This window comes from Hippocampus zosterae, chromosome 10 (assembly GCF_025434085.1).
Source record: "Hippocampus zosterae strain Florida chromosome 10, ASM2543408v3, whole genome shotgun sequence".
Lineage (NCBI taxonomy): Eukaryota > Metazoa > Chordata > Actinopteri > Syngnathiformes > Syngnathidae > Hippocampus > Hippocampus zosterae.
The window spans coordinates 6,597,279-6,612,451 of NC_067460.1; the positions used below are offsets into that span (position 1 = coordinate 6,597,279).

General features: G+C 41.5%; 2 protein-coding genes across 3 annotated transcripts in view; both read left to right on the forward strand.

Annotated features, from left to right (window-relative positions):
* The window catches only part of lrrc75a (leucine rich repeat containing 75A), a 35,205-nt gene extending 30,006 nt beyond the window's left edge, over positions 1-5,199 (forward strand). For both annotated transcript variants that reach the window (XM_052078956.1, XM_052078957.1), the window contains exons 5-6: positions 186-459; positions 1,228-5,199. In XM_052078956.1, the coding sequence (XP_051934916.1) occupies positions 186-459; positions 1,228-1,818 (865 nt within the window). In that variant the 3' untranslated portion in view covers positions 1,819-5,199. The remainder of the gene's footprint in view (positions 1-185; positions 460-1,227) is intronic.
* An 882-nt stretch (positions 5,200-6,081) lies between these two features.
* On the forward strand, positions 6,082-13,920 carry crk (v-crk avian sarcoma virus CT10 oncogene homolog). Its single transcript, XM_052079070.1, has 3 exons — positions 6,082-6,650; positions 7,183-7,778; positions 11,309-13,920. The coding sequence occupies exons 1-3, from the start codon at positions 6,431-6,433 to the stop codon at positions 11,444-11,446; spliced, it is 954 nt and encodes a 317-aa protein (XP_051935030.1). The 5' UTR covers positions 6,082-6,430; the 3' UTR covers positions 11,447-13,920.
* The last annotated feature ends 1,253 nt before the right edge of the window (positions 13,921-15,173 follow it).

Below are 15,173 nucleotides of genomic sequence, written 5' to 3' on the forward strand. Positions count from 1 at the left end.
GAGTAATATTTTGTTTATCTTGTTTAACTGATCAAACATTAATGTGGAAGTCGTAGCATATGGAATTGCAGTCATGTAATTCTTTGAGATCCACAAAGTGTCAATTTTGACTTCTGTTCAGGATTACATCATGAGAGAAGAATGTAATTCGTCACTGTGATGTCATATCATTTGTCTGTTTGTAGTTTGAAGGCGGTGCTGTCCACACCTCCATCCAGCGGGGCGCTGGATCTGTCCGGTATCCCTCTGGTAGCTCGCGACATGGAACGTCTGTGTGCACACCTCCAGCACCACGCTTCCACAGTAGTAAGCTTGGAGCTGGGCTTCACTGAGTTGACCGATGAAGCCTTCCTCCTGCTCCTGCCCACCCTGGCTGCCCTACCTCACCTGGAGACGCTGGCAATGAACGGAAACCGCCTGACCAGGACTATTCTGAAGGAGCTGACAGATGCCTTAAAGGTTTCTTCCGTGTTATCATTTTGTCTCTTAAAAGAGTATTAACATGAAATTCCTGTGAGTGTTTGTACCAGAATTACATTAACAATCTTGTCTTGGAAGATGATGCTAAAACTGGTCGCCAGCCAATGGCAGGGCACACATAGACGAACAACCATCTGCACTTTCACCTAGGGACACATTAGTGTTCCATGAACCTGTCACGCATGTTTTTGAAATGTGGGTTAGAATCCGAAAGTACCTGGAGAAAACCCACGCAGGCACGGGGGGAACATGCAAACTCCACACGCAGCTGGAATTGAACCCTGCACCTCCACACTGTGAGGTCGACGTGCTAACCAGTCCACCACCGGCCTCTCTCAAAATACAGCATATATGGGCAGCCCGATGGTGGACTGGTTAGCACGTCGGCCTCACAGTGCAGACAGAGAGAGAGGGAGAAAGAGAGAGACAGAGACAGAGAGAGATTAAACCCTAACTTCTTTACAGCTTTGGTGTCTAACCTGTTGCTGTTGCACATGGTAACAATTTCACTGTATACATTTCATTTTGTATGAATATGCGTATTTGAGAAGCATGCCAACATTTCCACTCAACTGTGTAAGCCTTGGCCCTTGCAGTGGGTGGCATTCTGCCCTAATTTATCTCACCCACTGTTTTTCAAAACATGAAGTGGCGTTGCACGATGAGGTAATGTCACAAAGTAGTCACTGTAGTCATTGCATTTTACACTGAGAGGAACTGTGACAAGCAGATGTTTTTCTTCCCTAGGATCCCAATAGTTTCCCAAGTGTGACATGGATCGACCTGGGAAACAATGTGGACATTTTCTCCCTGCCTCAGCCTTTCCTGGTCAGCCTAAGGAAGCGCTGTCCAAAGCAGGGCAACCTGCCCACCATCCTGGAGTTCGGCGAGAGTCAGGCCAGCGAGCCCCCTGAAAGGCTGAAAGTCATCGGTGAAGATGAGGAGACCGATGACACCAACAGGACTGAAAGCATGGGGGAGCTGCGGTCCGAGGTGGAGGAGGAACTGGACGGTGAGCTGGAGATAGAGGAGATGATGGAGGAGCTACTGGACTTCGATAGGGAGGTGCAAGGGAAGGAGGATGAAGACGAGAGCATGTGGACCGTCGAGGAGCAGAGGAAAGCCAAGAGGATGATGATACGTGAAGAAGAGTTAGACAGGAAAGAGAGGCCGGGCCGATTGGCAGTGATGGCGCAGGATGAGGATGACACACAGAGCCGCTCCTCCCCATTGTCTTGCTCCAGCCCGTCACAGCACTCCTCCGCAGCTGCCGAGCCAACGAGAGCAGAGGAGGATGATTTTGACAACGTGACTGACCAATCAGAGCATTTGACCTGATTGCTGTTCTTTTCTCATCTCTGCTGAAAATATTTCTCCTGCCGTGTCAAGGTACACTCGTGGCAGGAAGCAAGGGAAGACTTGCTCCCAGTTTGAACAAGTCAGATTTAACCAGATAAACCAAGGTGGCAAACTATTAGTTGACAAGTGTGCGGACAGGATTTGTCAGTTACAAATTACCTTGGCAGGCTAATGCATAAAACCACTCGGTAATTAATAAGCTATTTATTGCAACTCATCCTGTTTGGAGTTTGAGTCAGGACCTTCTCGTAACGTCATTGTACCTTCATGTGCCTGGAATATACCCCGTTAATGGATGTCTGTCGTGAGAGGTTAAAAAAATGTCAGTCAGGCTCTTTAAAAAACTGTTGAAAGGGCCACCCATCTGAAATCAACAGAAAACCAGATAGATGAGGAAGAGTAAGAGACTCAAATGTTAAAGTTAGTCTCAATAGGGGGGACGTTAGCAGATAAATGAATAGAAAGACGTAAAAAGCTGATTTGTTTACTGTCCTCTGCTGACAGTTTATATTGACTTGCGCTATGATCACATCGATGCATGCTATCGTCTGTAAACAAATTGATTTTTGCACCTATTTGACTTGATTTCAGTTCTTGAGTCAATTAACTCATTCACTCCCAATGTCTTTTCAGACTTGGTCTAGAATTGGCTGGTACTGAATGAGTTAATAGCTTACAAAAAACTAACACAAGTACACGTGGGCTGATGTTAGGTTTGTATGGTCATTTAGTAGTCTGCTTTGGAATACTAGTGACTGTGGACGTAAACAGGGATGAGATCCCATCTCGACTCTTAAATAGGAAAATAACACGGACAGTTGTTGTGCCGATTGTAATACTTCCCAATATTAATCATTCTAATACGAGCTGCTCCCCGCTCTGGTACAATTAAATTGAGACAGATAATAATAATAATAATAATACATTTTTTTGCTCATTTTCAAACATATATGTATGTTTATTTGTATTTGGTAGATTATTTCTATTGTAGCAAGACTGCTTGTCCATACATTTCCATTGAGCATTCTGTGCCCCATTTTAAGGAAAATGGATGGGATGACCAGCGCAACAGAGAATGTACATTGCAATGTAAAAGGTGCCAAGTTTTTACTCTCTGCTGATTTTAAGGAAAACAAACCAGCTTTCATACAGTATGAAACAGTGATTCTTAACCTTCTTAGAGGTACCGAACCCAACCAGTTAGTATGCACATTCACCGAAAGAACCCTTCAATCAGTGAAAAAGAAAGAAATATTTTTTTTACAAATTCAAGATATTAAAAAAAAAACATTTGTTAAAAACAGTAAAAAATCTATACAATTTCAAGAGATAAGTATACCTTTTTTTATTGTATGACGTACTATCACGACAGTCACTCGTTGACGACTATGCTAACAAAATTTCCCACAGCACTAATTGGGCAACCAATGTCATGTGATCAGCTGCAGCAAGTAATGGCCAAGCGGCGTGTCATAACTAATTCACATGTTGAGTTGGGTGTCTCTTACCCTACATAGCAGAGGCTCCGTCAAACCCCTGAGACCTATTCATCGAACCCCAGGGTTCGATCGAACCCAGGTTAAAAACCACTGGTGTGAATGATAGTGAAAAGAAGTAAGTAAGATATCCTTTATTGTCCCACACTGAGGAAATTTACACTACAAGTGTTGTTACAACAGAGGAATACATACCAAAAACACCTCCCTGAGCTTTTTACTCACATGTTTATGTTGTATGTCAGATGCACACATTTTAAATGGACAATCTCATCATCTGTTGGTTTCAGCTTTGTTCACAAGAATCAGTCGTGAGGTTGATCTACCGGGAAAATCAATGCTGCAAAAATGAACATGAGACGAAAACTGTTCATCTTGGCATTGTAACAATGTGAGGCTATATTTTAATTCCCGCTCATGCATGCGGACGACGACTATTGTCAGTAGCAGATGTTAATATGACACCAGCAAAGGTTCTCGATCTTAATTGACATCGTAAGGTCATGTTTAGAGAAATGAGAATCATGAATCCAACACAATAATAATAATAAATCATAGTTAGTCCATTTGAAATCTGAGGGGTAACCCATTATTTTAACCATTCAAGATATTTCATGTTTTGGAGTAAGTAGAGTACAGGAATATTCGCTGTAACATAGAGACACCTCAAAAATCCATCAAGTTCCATATACATTTAGATATACATATATATACATTTGTTGAAAGCTTTATGATACGGCGGATTGTGCGTTTCCTCTTTTTTGGTGGTTCTTAAGCAAATGGTGACAAATAAGTATTTCCATGCAATTCACTTTTCCATGGGGCTGGAAAAAAAGCCGTACAAGTGCAGTGCTGTACTTGAATCTAAGTGCAAAGATTCTTCCCTTTAACGTAAGCCTTGCAACCATTTTGTGCCCAAATGTTCTCACACTTAATCATCCCAGTGAGCCCTTTAAAACATAATTAGAAACATTTGTGACAATGTGCAAATATCCACGACTGGTCATTACATTGCAAATTTCAGAAGTCATACCAAACCATTCATTGCATGCATCCTGAATAAGTGACACGGGAGACGCTATGCTCAGGTTTATTATTGTTTGTGGAGATGTGGATGAGACAGTTGAGAAGTGTTCCCCATTTATGCTGCTGTTAATCAAATGTCAACCCCTTCTGTTTGCCAGCATGTCAGCCAGAAAACAGATAGGTTAAAATGAGAGGGCTGCACAAGTGTCCTGAGAAATTTGGGGCCCGGTGCCTTGTGCAAGGACTCCAGCAGTGCTCAGGAAGTGACATGGCCTCTCTGTAGCAAACGGTTCCTACTTGTTATTTTTTTTTAATGGGCCTAATCCACGAGTAAAATACTGCCACCCAAAATAATTTAAAGATTAGAATAGGGTTTTTATGTTTATCAGCACTTACATGTCAGTCTACTGTTGTAGCCACGAAAGTAATTGCTTGGTGATTCCCTCTCCCATGCTGCACTTGGTTCACTCATTTCACCAAAGTGGCTCAAGGCACAGCAATTAAAACCACATTCATCACCACGGGTAAAATGACTAGACTATTTGAAGTCGTGAAATGACTGATATTTTAATCAAATGTAGAGGATATATAAATGATTTAAGGAATGGGGAGGGGGGGGGCACAATGCACTTTAGGTGCACCTGCACAATCTAACGAGATCCTACGTGAGAGCTTTATTAAAAAATACAACCTCTTCAATAGTAATCTTGCTGACTTATGACTGACACTGTCATGAATGAACAATTTTTTAGGGTCTGGTTTTGAAGTGGTATGGACCTTGGTGTAGTCCTGAAAACGCATTTGATTGCATAAAAACCGAATAAATCGTGTAAAAGTACCATGCATTTCCTTTGCACTTATGTTCGTGTATTTTCACAGTCATCTATACACTTCTGCCCGATAATCCACAGAACATATACTGTTCTTCTTACCACTGCTCAGACTAAGCTTTGATTTTTGTGCTGCATTAGACGGTTTGTGGAAATGATGCTATGTACAGTACTATTATTAGTAGATTAAATAAAAAGTGGATCTTAACAATAAATAATATGAGAGTAAAACAGACAACGTATTGCCAGTCATTCACAAGGCATATCGCATTCACACCTTTGGACGATTTGGAGTCTTTAATTTTCCGGACATGCAGTTTTTGGAATGGACACAAGCACAATGAAAATATGAAATCTCCATACTCTCCCAACTTCATAAGAGATTTGGACCCAGAACGTCAGATCTGCTATGTTGACATGCTAAGCACTAGGTTATACACTGCGTATAGTCAATATTTATACACCACCACACACAAAAGTTCAACCATTAATCAACATTTCAGGGTTATGCCTTTTGGTTTTGTCTTGGTTGACATCTCGTGGTTAAATGTACAAACTGCACTGGGCGCTTAACGTGTCCCAGGAAAACGGTAAATTAACATTCTTTGTCTAAAGAAAATTAAATTAAATTAGTTGACCTTTTGAATGTTAACTAAAGATATATGATATACATATTTGGTAATAGTTTCATATTGTGGTCAGATGCAAACAACCATAAATAAATTATGTGCCATGAAAAAAAATGCTATAGGCTACATTTTCCTCTCTTGGACATAAAAGCCCTTTTTTTACATATAAACACAAGGAAAATGTTATGTTGTTCTTAGTTGCGATTTATTTAACGTTAGCTTGCCGGTTGCCACTGATGCGGCACATCGAAATGTCAACGTCACATCCGGTAAATGGGTCCTTTTTTATTTTCCCGTATCCGCCATTTCAGTTTTTGAACTTAGTTGTCATCGTCCGTTATAGTGTTTATGGAATTCTGACCCTTCACCTTGTGCTATTTCTAACAGTTGGACAAGACTGCTGTCGTTAAGGCACCCAAAATATTTTGGTTTTCGCGGCTGAGGTTTTGTGGCAGTGAATTGATGCGCAAACGGCCAGCTGCGGATTGTCGTCTGTTTACTAAACGTGCTCGAGGCGCTAAAGTTTTGTATGAGTTGAAGGCTTTGCGTGTGGATCGCGGGAGGGAGAGCAGCGAAGGCCCGACGTCACCTCGGCTCCGGAGTGCTTATCATGGCCGGAAATTTTGACGCGGAGGACCGCACCAGTTGGTACTGGGGTCGCCTAAGCAGGCAGGAGGCTGTGTCGCTTTTGCAGGGGCAGAGGCACGGTGTGTTTCTGGTGCGGGACTCCATCACCAGCCCGGGCGACTACGTGCTCTCGGTTTCGGAGAACTCCAAGGTCTCGCATTATATCATCAATAGCATTAGCAACAACCGACAATCCGGTCCAGGTAAGATAATATGGTGCCCCCCTCCCCGGTTTCTTATAATGAAGAAAGCACGCTTGCATGACTTGCAACAGTGGGGATACACATTCGTGTCGTTTCATCGTTTTCAATATAAGCTTAGCTAATATATTAATTCAAAACGTACATTTTTTTAATTAGGGGTGTCCAAACTTTTTTTTAAACCAGGGCTGCATGCAGAACAATTGAAAAAAACACAAGGGCCACTATAAATTCTTCACTTTTTATTCGCTTGTACACCCAAAAAGCTATTAATAAGTCAAGTTAAAGTTATATAAGTGCATAAACATGTTGCAAATGGCCCCCATGCTGTAGTTTGGACACCTTTGTGTCAGTCAAAAGAAACATACGAACATTTGATTCGGTTTTGAGTTAAATGCATGTGGACTCACTGTAATCTGTTGCCTCAAATGAGCCAATCACAGGCTACAATTCCACTGACTGGACTATGTTTTATTGTTTACTTTATAGAGTTGTATAGTAAAAACTGTACCATCTTTCCTATACTCCATTCCAGCAAGTTTGTCACATCCAAGGTTTCGAATTGGTGACCAGGAGTTTGACGCGCTCGCTGCTTTGCTAGAGTTCTACAAAATCCACTACTTGGACACAACCACCCTAATTGAACCCATCAACAAGTCCAAACACACGTCCTTTATCAGTGTCGGCCCAGGTGGTGCCCCTCCACCTCGCCTCGAGGATGAGTATGTCAGAGCGCTTTTTGATTTCCCTGGCAACGATGACGAGGATCTCCCATTTCGTAAGGGTGATATCCTCCGCGTTCTTGAGAAACCCGAAGAGCAGTGGTGGAACGCTCAGAACTCTGAAGGCCGAGCAGGGATGATCCCGGTGCCGTATGTGGAGAAGTACCGTCCAACGTCTCCAAATTCAGCAGTTGCTTCCAGTGCACCTGCTGGTTGTCCGCCAGGAGGCCTGGGGATGTTGGGGAACTCTGACGGATCTGCAGCCCACCCCGGAGCACCACTAATGGGAGATCCCAGCCAGTATGCGCAACCTACCCCACTCCCAAATCTCCAGAATGGACCTGTCTTTGCCAGGGCCATACAGAAGAGGGTGCCCAATGCGTATGACAAGACCGCCTTGGCTTTGGAGGTAACATGAATGTGCAATTATTTACATACTTTGTATACAGTGGACCCCCGCTATTCACAGGGGATAAGAACCAACAAAATCGCACATTTCCACAAATAAATGACGCTCCCCTAAAAGTCATTAGAATTGTGTAACCATATATATATATATATACCACAAACTATCATCCCAAAACTCTTTAATAGCATTATCGTATCCTTAAAAACACAGAATAGCAAATAGCTTAAAGGTACACACGTACAGTTCCTGTCAGCTGCAATTAGGGTCCTGCTCTCTGCAACCCTAAACAGGATACGTACTGTATGCTGTAAAATGGATGGATTGTATAGCCGTACGTACTGTATCCAACAGTTAATATGTTTGTTTAAATAAATGTTGATTCCGTTTCTTGTTCACGGAGAATGCATATGACGTCACAAAGAATGTGGGCCCAATTTATTGGTGATTATTGCCAACTTGTGTTAATTTTTAGTCTTCAGCATAGCTTGACCTCTTGTGTTACACTATGCTCTAATCTTGTCCAATAAGATATACCGGTAATACAGTGAAACATCTGATTTGTTAATTTTTAGAGAAAAAAATCCTCATGTCGGAAATAATACAAAAAATATATACAGGTTACGTTTAGGGCAATTTTGACATGCAGGTCACGAGCGCGAGTATGGACTAATTTGTGCACAGGCATAAGAATACATCACACCACACAAGATGACACCCAATTAGCACCGGGCACAGTGTTTTTCATTTGATAGTTTTATATTTATGGCCTACAATTTTTCTTATAACTTTTTTTAACCACTACAAAGAAAATGCAGTGCACTGATGGAGTTAAATTAGCTTCTCACTGAGCTGCACTGTCATGCATGTCATACTCTGGGCTCTGCGAAGTTGGAGCAGGACACGAAGACAGACACCAGCACCCAGCCATTATATTTCTTAATTGAATGTTTCGAAAGTATGTGTGCTTGATACCGTTTGTCTATATTGTTTACTTATTTTGACAGAGGTTCTAGTTTGCGTTGGGCTGTGGTGGCACTACAAGGAGCAACTTCATCATTTCTCCATAGCGTGGTAACATTGCTGTTTACCTACATCAAAGAAGCTACCTTTCCCCAGGCAGTTCTATACGTAAAATGCATCTCGTCCGTTTTATGTCACGGACCTGTCTTACTGCTGTTGCCCAACCTGAACGATATAGAATCTTATTTCAGCCAATTGTATGAAACATGGCCAAGATAGTCAGCTCAGGCATCAAACATCAAAAGCAGTACAGTATGTTTGATGTGAAAATTAGTTATGACACGCCCACAGCAGTGTAATGATCACATTACATCGCTTGTCCAATCAGTGCTGCGGGAAATATAGTTCGGTTGGTCACCAACGAGTGACTTTCGTGATAGTATGTCGTGTGATTTTTTTTCTTGTTGAATTATATTTCATACATGCTAAATATGTCGAGCAAAAGAAAAAAGCGGTCAGATGAATATTTACAACATGGATTTACATGCATCACGGAAGGTGATGGGAGTCGGTGTCCTATCTGCATGATTTGTCATGCCAAGTTGAGCAACTCAAAACTGAAGGAACACTTCTTGAATCATATTTTTATTTTTCACTAATGAAGGGTTCGGTGAATGCATATGAACTTGGTACCTCTAACAAGGTTAAGAACCACTGCTATAGTCATTTGCTGCAGTTTACCGAAGCCTCGTGTACAGTAGAATAACTTGTAGCTGAGCTCACTCCATTTTCCAAGGAGGTTGCCCAAAACTGGTGCTGTTGTACAAGCTAGTGGTACCGCTCCCTCTTTTGTTCACTTCTGTCTTCACCCTGGGCAAGTTTACTTGTTGTGCTTTTCCGCACTTGGTCAGAGAAGTGACTCAGCACGGGAGGCACAGGACGGGATTGTTAATGATTAGCTCACATTTCCTTGTCTTGGATACCTTTGGCTTCAGACGTTAGGTCTCCTAGCCACTATTTTTATGCAATTTGTGTGAATATTGTGCAGTTTCTAGTAATGCTCTGTTGAACCAAATAATGTATCTATTGTTGTGGTGGTTTGCAGCAATTTCATCTCCACTTGATGCATTTTGTGTCCTACTAGTAGTTGAGGCATTAATCCACCCGCGCCTTCAACACAAAAGTGTGCAAAGAGAGAGACACTGCAGGAATTGTTTGCACTCTGCCACGGTGATGCAGCATTAAAAAGCTGTGTTCACAAAATATTTTACAAAAGGTGATTTGAATAAGATTAACATCCAGGACAGTAAAACGGTCACACCCAGGTTGCAGAAGCAGTGTGCGCTGCAGGATATCCTCCTGGGGCAAGCAAGCACAGGAAACGCCTAACTTTAATTTCACTCTCACTTTGAGTGTGGGCTGCAATGCCGGACAAATTATTGAAATTACACACAAACATTTACTACATCAAAACAGAGACCTTGATCAGACTGTTATCAGGGATTGGAGTTTAAACTGTGTTTATACATACGTTTTGATGTTTTATACATTTTTATAAATGTAGTCATGCTCCTCAGTTTGTGCTTGATGCAGATAAAATGTCATGACTAATGGGTGCATGTATTGTGCAATTTTGTGCAGTCTTGATTTATTAATAATGTGCTCACTTAGCACAAAGCTGACATGTACAATTAAAACTTTAAAGGCTCGGGGTCTGCGGGTTTATCACTCACATTCCTTTCATGTCAGATTGGGCGGTAACAGCAGAAACTTGAAGAAAATGACTGTTGTAAGGTGATTTGACTTTGATTATGCTTTGAATTGCTGGTTTAGGACAGGGGTGGCCAACGACCCTGGGCTACATGTGGCCCTGATGACCATTTGATTTGGCCCCTCAGGGGATTATCAAACGAATAATCTCAAAGGAGCTGAACCCACAAAAGTTCGTATTGGTATCCAGGCAGTTCCCAGTTTACGACGGTTGGAGCGGCAACGTAGCCCAAATGTCTGGAGGAATGTACCATGGCTTATGACTAACCTGCGCTAATGCAGGAGTAGTCATTTATTTACTGTAGATATTTGTATGACAACCACTTCTCGACCATAAATACAAAATCAAATGGAAAAACGCGAATTGTATCCTATTCTGATGCCACTTTGTTTATTGCGCGCTGTATGTGGCCTTCAAACATCATGTCGGGATTGTTGGAAATGGATAAATATGCATGGCAGGCTGATTGAACACTCAAAAATTGTCCCTAGGTGTGAGTGTGAGTGCAAATGGTTGTTCGTCTCTGTGTGCCCTGCGATTGGCTGGCAACTGATTCAGGGTGTCCCCCGCCTACTGCCCGAAGACAGCTGGGATAGGCTCCAGCACCCCCCGCGACCCTAGTGAGGATTAAGCGGTTCAGAAATGGATGAACCTCTGTAATAATTCAAGTACTTTTTCCTGAGAAAGGCCCTCTGATGGCTATCCACCCGTTTTATTTCACCCAGTTCACACTTGTTACTTCCAGTTCAGTTCGTATTTCCTTGTCTTGTTGATGTTCACAATTTGTCTCCTTTTCCAGGTGGGCGACATGGTGAAAGTGACTAAAATAAATGTGAACGGCCAGTGGGAGGGTGAATGTAAAGGCAAACGTGGCCATTTTCCCTTCACGCACGTCAAACTGCTGGACCAGCACAACGCCGAGGATGAACTCAGCTGAGAGTGGACTGGCGGGTGCAAACTGGACATTAGTGTTAGACCCCGTTGCCTCCTTGCGGCTCCTGGTCACCACCTCACGCCTACCCTACCTGCACTAAGTAAAGTTTCTCACAATCACTATGAAAAACAACCAGCTGACCCCACTGCATATTTTAGACAGACCCTCACCACTACTTCCTCCTGAGACTGAGTCGTTGCAAAATGAAAGACGGTCTGGGAAGACTTGTTCAAGGATTTTGTAACATTTTATCCCCACCATAACCACACATAATTATCACCTCTCACTCCTCAGGACATTACTCACCACACAACTTGGCGACTCGGTTGAGTGTTCATGAAGGTGAACAGTTATGTGATAAAATAATGTGCATTGTTCAGCCCTGGCAGAGGTCTGCGCTTGCACCGACTGATTTTCTAATGACTATTAAATCTACAGTATTAAGGGAGCAGCATGAACACAGCACAGCTTGGTTTTCTTATTGGCAGGTTAGCCATTAATCATCACAGGAACCTTGTGAATCTTTCTGTCGAATACTCTGGCCGTGACTTACTGAGCTAACTTTAGCTGCCTGTTGTCGACATAGGCTCAGGTAAACTCGAGCCGAATTATCTAACAATCCGTCATTAATAGACGAGTCTGACAAAATGTAAGCCAAGTTAACAATGTGAAGGATTTTTTAAGTTTGGTTGCTGCTCAGTGAAAATCTGAGCAAAATCCAAAATATGTACCGGTAACTCAATTTACCCAGTCAACTTGAATTTTAGCACTGCAATGGACAGGCAACCAGTCTGGTGTGTACCCCACCTCTCGCCCAAAGTCAGCTTTGTTAGTACGTCTGTGACCTCAATGAGGAAGTCATTTGGAAAAAGCAGTGATCAAATTTTGACAATTTTCTAATTTGATTACTTCATGCTACCATGTCACAATACATTGATCCCCTTTTCCCAAATGAGTCCTGCTTACAGTTTCTGTGTATTTTTTTTAATATTGCTCAGCCACATGAAAGTCAATTGGTTAATGTTTGTCATGTTCTTAAGACCGCATTGTGTTGAGACTGAATCAGCTTCACCCATGATCCATTTTCCACCTCCCTTCAAGTCCACACCACACAATCTACCGGACTCTTGATGATCGATGAACTGGTGAACATGACAAAGATGAGATGAGCAACAACTGTTCTGTATTGTCAACCGGAAAATGACATGGTAAACTCTTGGAGGCATGTGCCACTACCACTACAATCTATCCTATCATGCCAAATAATTGCCAAAAACCTGTGTTGACAACCAGAATCCAGGATCAGTGTACTGTAAAGTGACTTGAGTCATGACCCTTTTTGGAAGAGAAATTAAAACACAACTCCTCTTAACTGTCATTCCCATCCACCCATCACCATTCTCCAAGTTGTTTTGTGCGAGAAAAACAAAATATATGATGGATTGTGTGATTTTCATGACATGCTAAACTCTCATGTATTTGTCTCAGTAGTCTGCACAACAGATTTTTGCTGTCCACCTTGTTAGTTCATACCAGGCCTTAGCAAAATTGAGTGTCAGAATTATGTCAAATCAGAGAAAGGAAATACTGTGTGTCCCTTATTTTTTAATTATAATTTTTTGCCATCTTGCACCAATTTTCTTATTGTAATCTTTTGATATATCCGCTTGTTTTTTCCCCCCTCTGTGACTACTTATCTAATGCTCATTCCTTACATTTTTTTCTTTAGTGACATAACCTTTTCATGTCTAGCCACCAACATTTGTCATATTAACATTTCATTTAAACTCCCTTTCTCAATTCTCCCCTCCCCCCTGTCTGACAATGACCTTGTTCACCCACGTTATATTAGCGAGGATTGAAGATGTCTGCCATGGCAGACGCAATATATGGAAGCTTCACATATCACAGTCCACATTCTGTCTCACACACACCAAGTCACTTTCTAGGGTCACACAAAACAATATTCACACAGGTTACTATCATGTACTTGTTCTTTAGACATTAAAGGAGATGACTGAACCGACAACACTTGATTGCTTTCACGCTAAGTTTGCAATGATACACTTCCTCATTCTCAAAAGAAAAAAATGTGACCATTCCCTGACCTCATTTCTAATATTGTATGTGATGTCCAATTGTGACATTCAAAACACATTTTTTTTTAAATACCAAAACTGATTATACTGGCTGATTTTCGACATGTGGTCTGGGTACTGCAAGGCAGCAGTTGCTTAGTTACTGAAATGAATCCAAAAAATTAAGTATTTCAAATACCGGTAATCATACAAAAAGCCAGTTTTCCTTTCATGCAAAGTAAAGGGTGGCAAAATGCCAGTGGGAATTGGTGATAGCGGTTGTGTAATTTGGTTATAACACTATATTCCTTTGAGACAATTGTAATTAACTTTTTTTTCTGTAGCATATGTGATGTGTTAATTAAAATTGTAAATAAAGTAAAATTCATGACAGATAAATCCCCCTCGTTTTTGCTAGATCAGTGACTCTCAGTATGCAACTAGTACACTAGTGGTGCATGGGCTCTTCTCGTGGTATGCGGAGACTCGCTGAATTAATTGTTCAAATTGCATATTGTTCCAGTCGATTAAATATTTTCTTTTTCCATCAGTACATTTGTGCACATAAAATTACTCTGCGTTATAGAAATACTGTACTTAATATGATTAAGTGAGTATAATGGTGTGATGTGAAAAACAATTGTAAATAGCACTGTGATTTATCCATTTTGTATTTATATTGCACTTAATTGAACGGTGTTTGTTTTTTCTTCTTTCTACCCACATTCTTGCTACTGGAGGCTGTAAATTTCCCCAGTGTGGGACAAATAAAGGATATCTTAATCTTAATTTGAACTACAGTATGTCCTCGTTTTTAACACTTAGGCCTTCTTTGTAACTGTATTTTAATAGTGATCACTATGGCGGTACTTTAACTAAGAAGCTTGAGAGTCACGGCCTTTACGGGGTCCTCGTTTGAGTTCCGTTCCTACAGCAGCAAGAATGTTCACGTAGTTGAAACACAAAGTAGTTTATGACCTATTCCAACGCAGCAGAAAATGAATGATCTCATCTTTATATGAGAAACACTTCTGTACTGGAAATACAAAACGAATGAAAAATATCATTAGGACGATAAGAGAGTGAACACTCTTGTGTCGAATGTTTGTTAATGTACGGTAGTCTTAAACTGCTGGCAAACTACCGGTAGTTCTTTGGGTGCTGCTCTTAAATTCAAAATGTCATATGTCTGGACCATCGTAACCAAGGACGACCCGCTGTACACTAGAATTGAAGTTAAAGTACAGTATAACAAAGCCGGCGCCGGGCAACTTTGGTTCTCGCATCATCTTTTGTCTGGGGAGAGAGAGCGGCTGTTAGGACAGAAGTTGCACGTGTTGGTGCGCAGTGGACAGGGATGGTGCGACACTGGGCTGGGAGGGCCTAAATATCTGTCAGAAGTCTGTAGCCTCTAAGCCTCCCTAGCATTGCAATTGAGATTCTAAAATATATTTACAAATGATTTTCTCAGCCCCCATATTTATCATTCGAGAACGCCCCACCTAAGCCCCTGGAAAGAAAAAAAATCCTGGAGCCCTCCCCACACGGTGTCTGCATTGTACTCAAATATTATTCTACTGTAAAATAATATATTGGATAACTTAGGCAATTCATGGGGTAAGATAGATACATGAAAAGTATGTATTGTAATG

Coding starts and splice junctions, on each gene's coding strand:
- crk (XM_052079070.1), top strand. CDS start 6,431: ATGGCCGGAAATTTTGACGCGGAGGACCGCACCAGTTGGTACTGGGGT. Junction 6,651..7,182: donor CAACCGACAATCCGGTCCAG/GTAAGATAATAT, acceptor ACTCCATTCCAG/CAAGTTTGTCACATCCAAGG. Junction 7,779..11,308: donor AGACCGCCTTGGCTTTGGAG/GTAACATGAATG, acceptor CTCCTTTTCCAG/GTGGGCGACATGGTGAAAGT.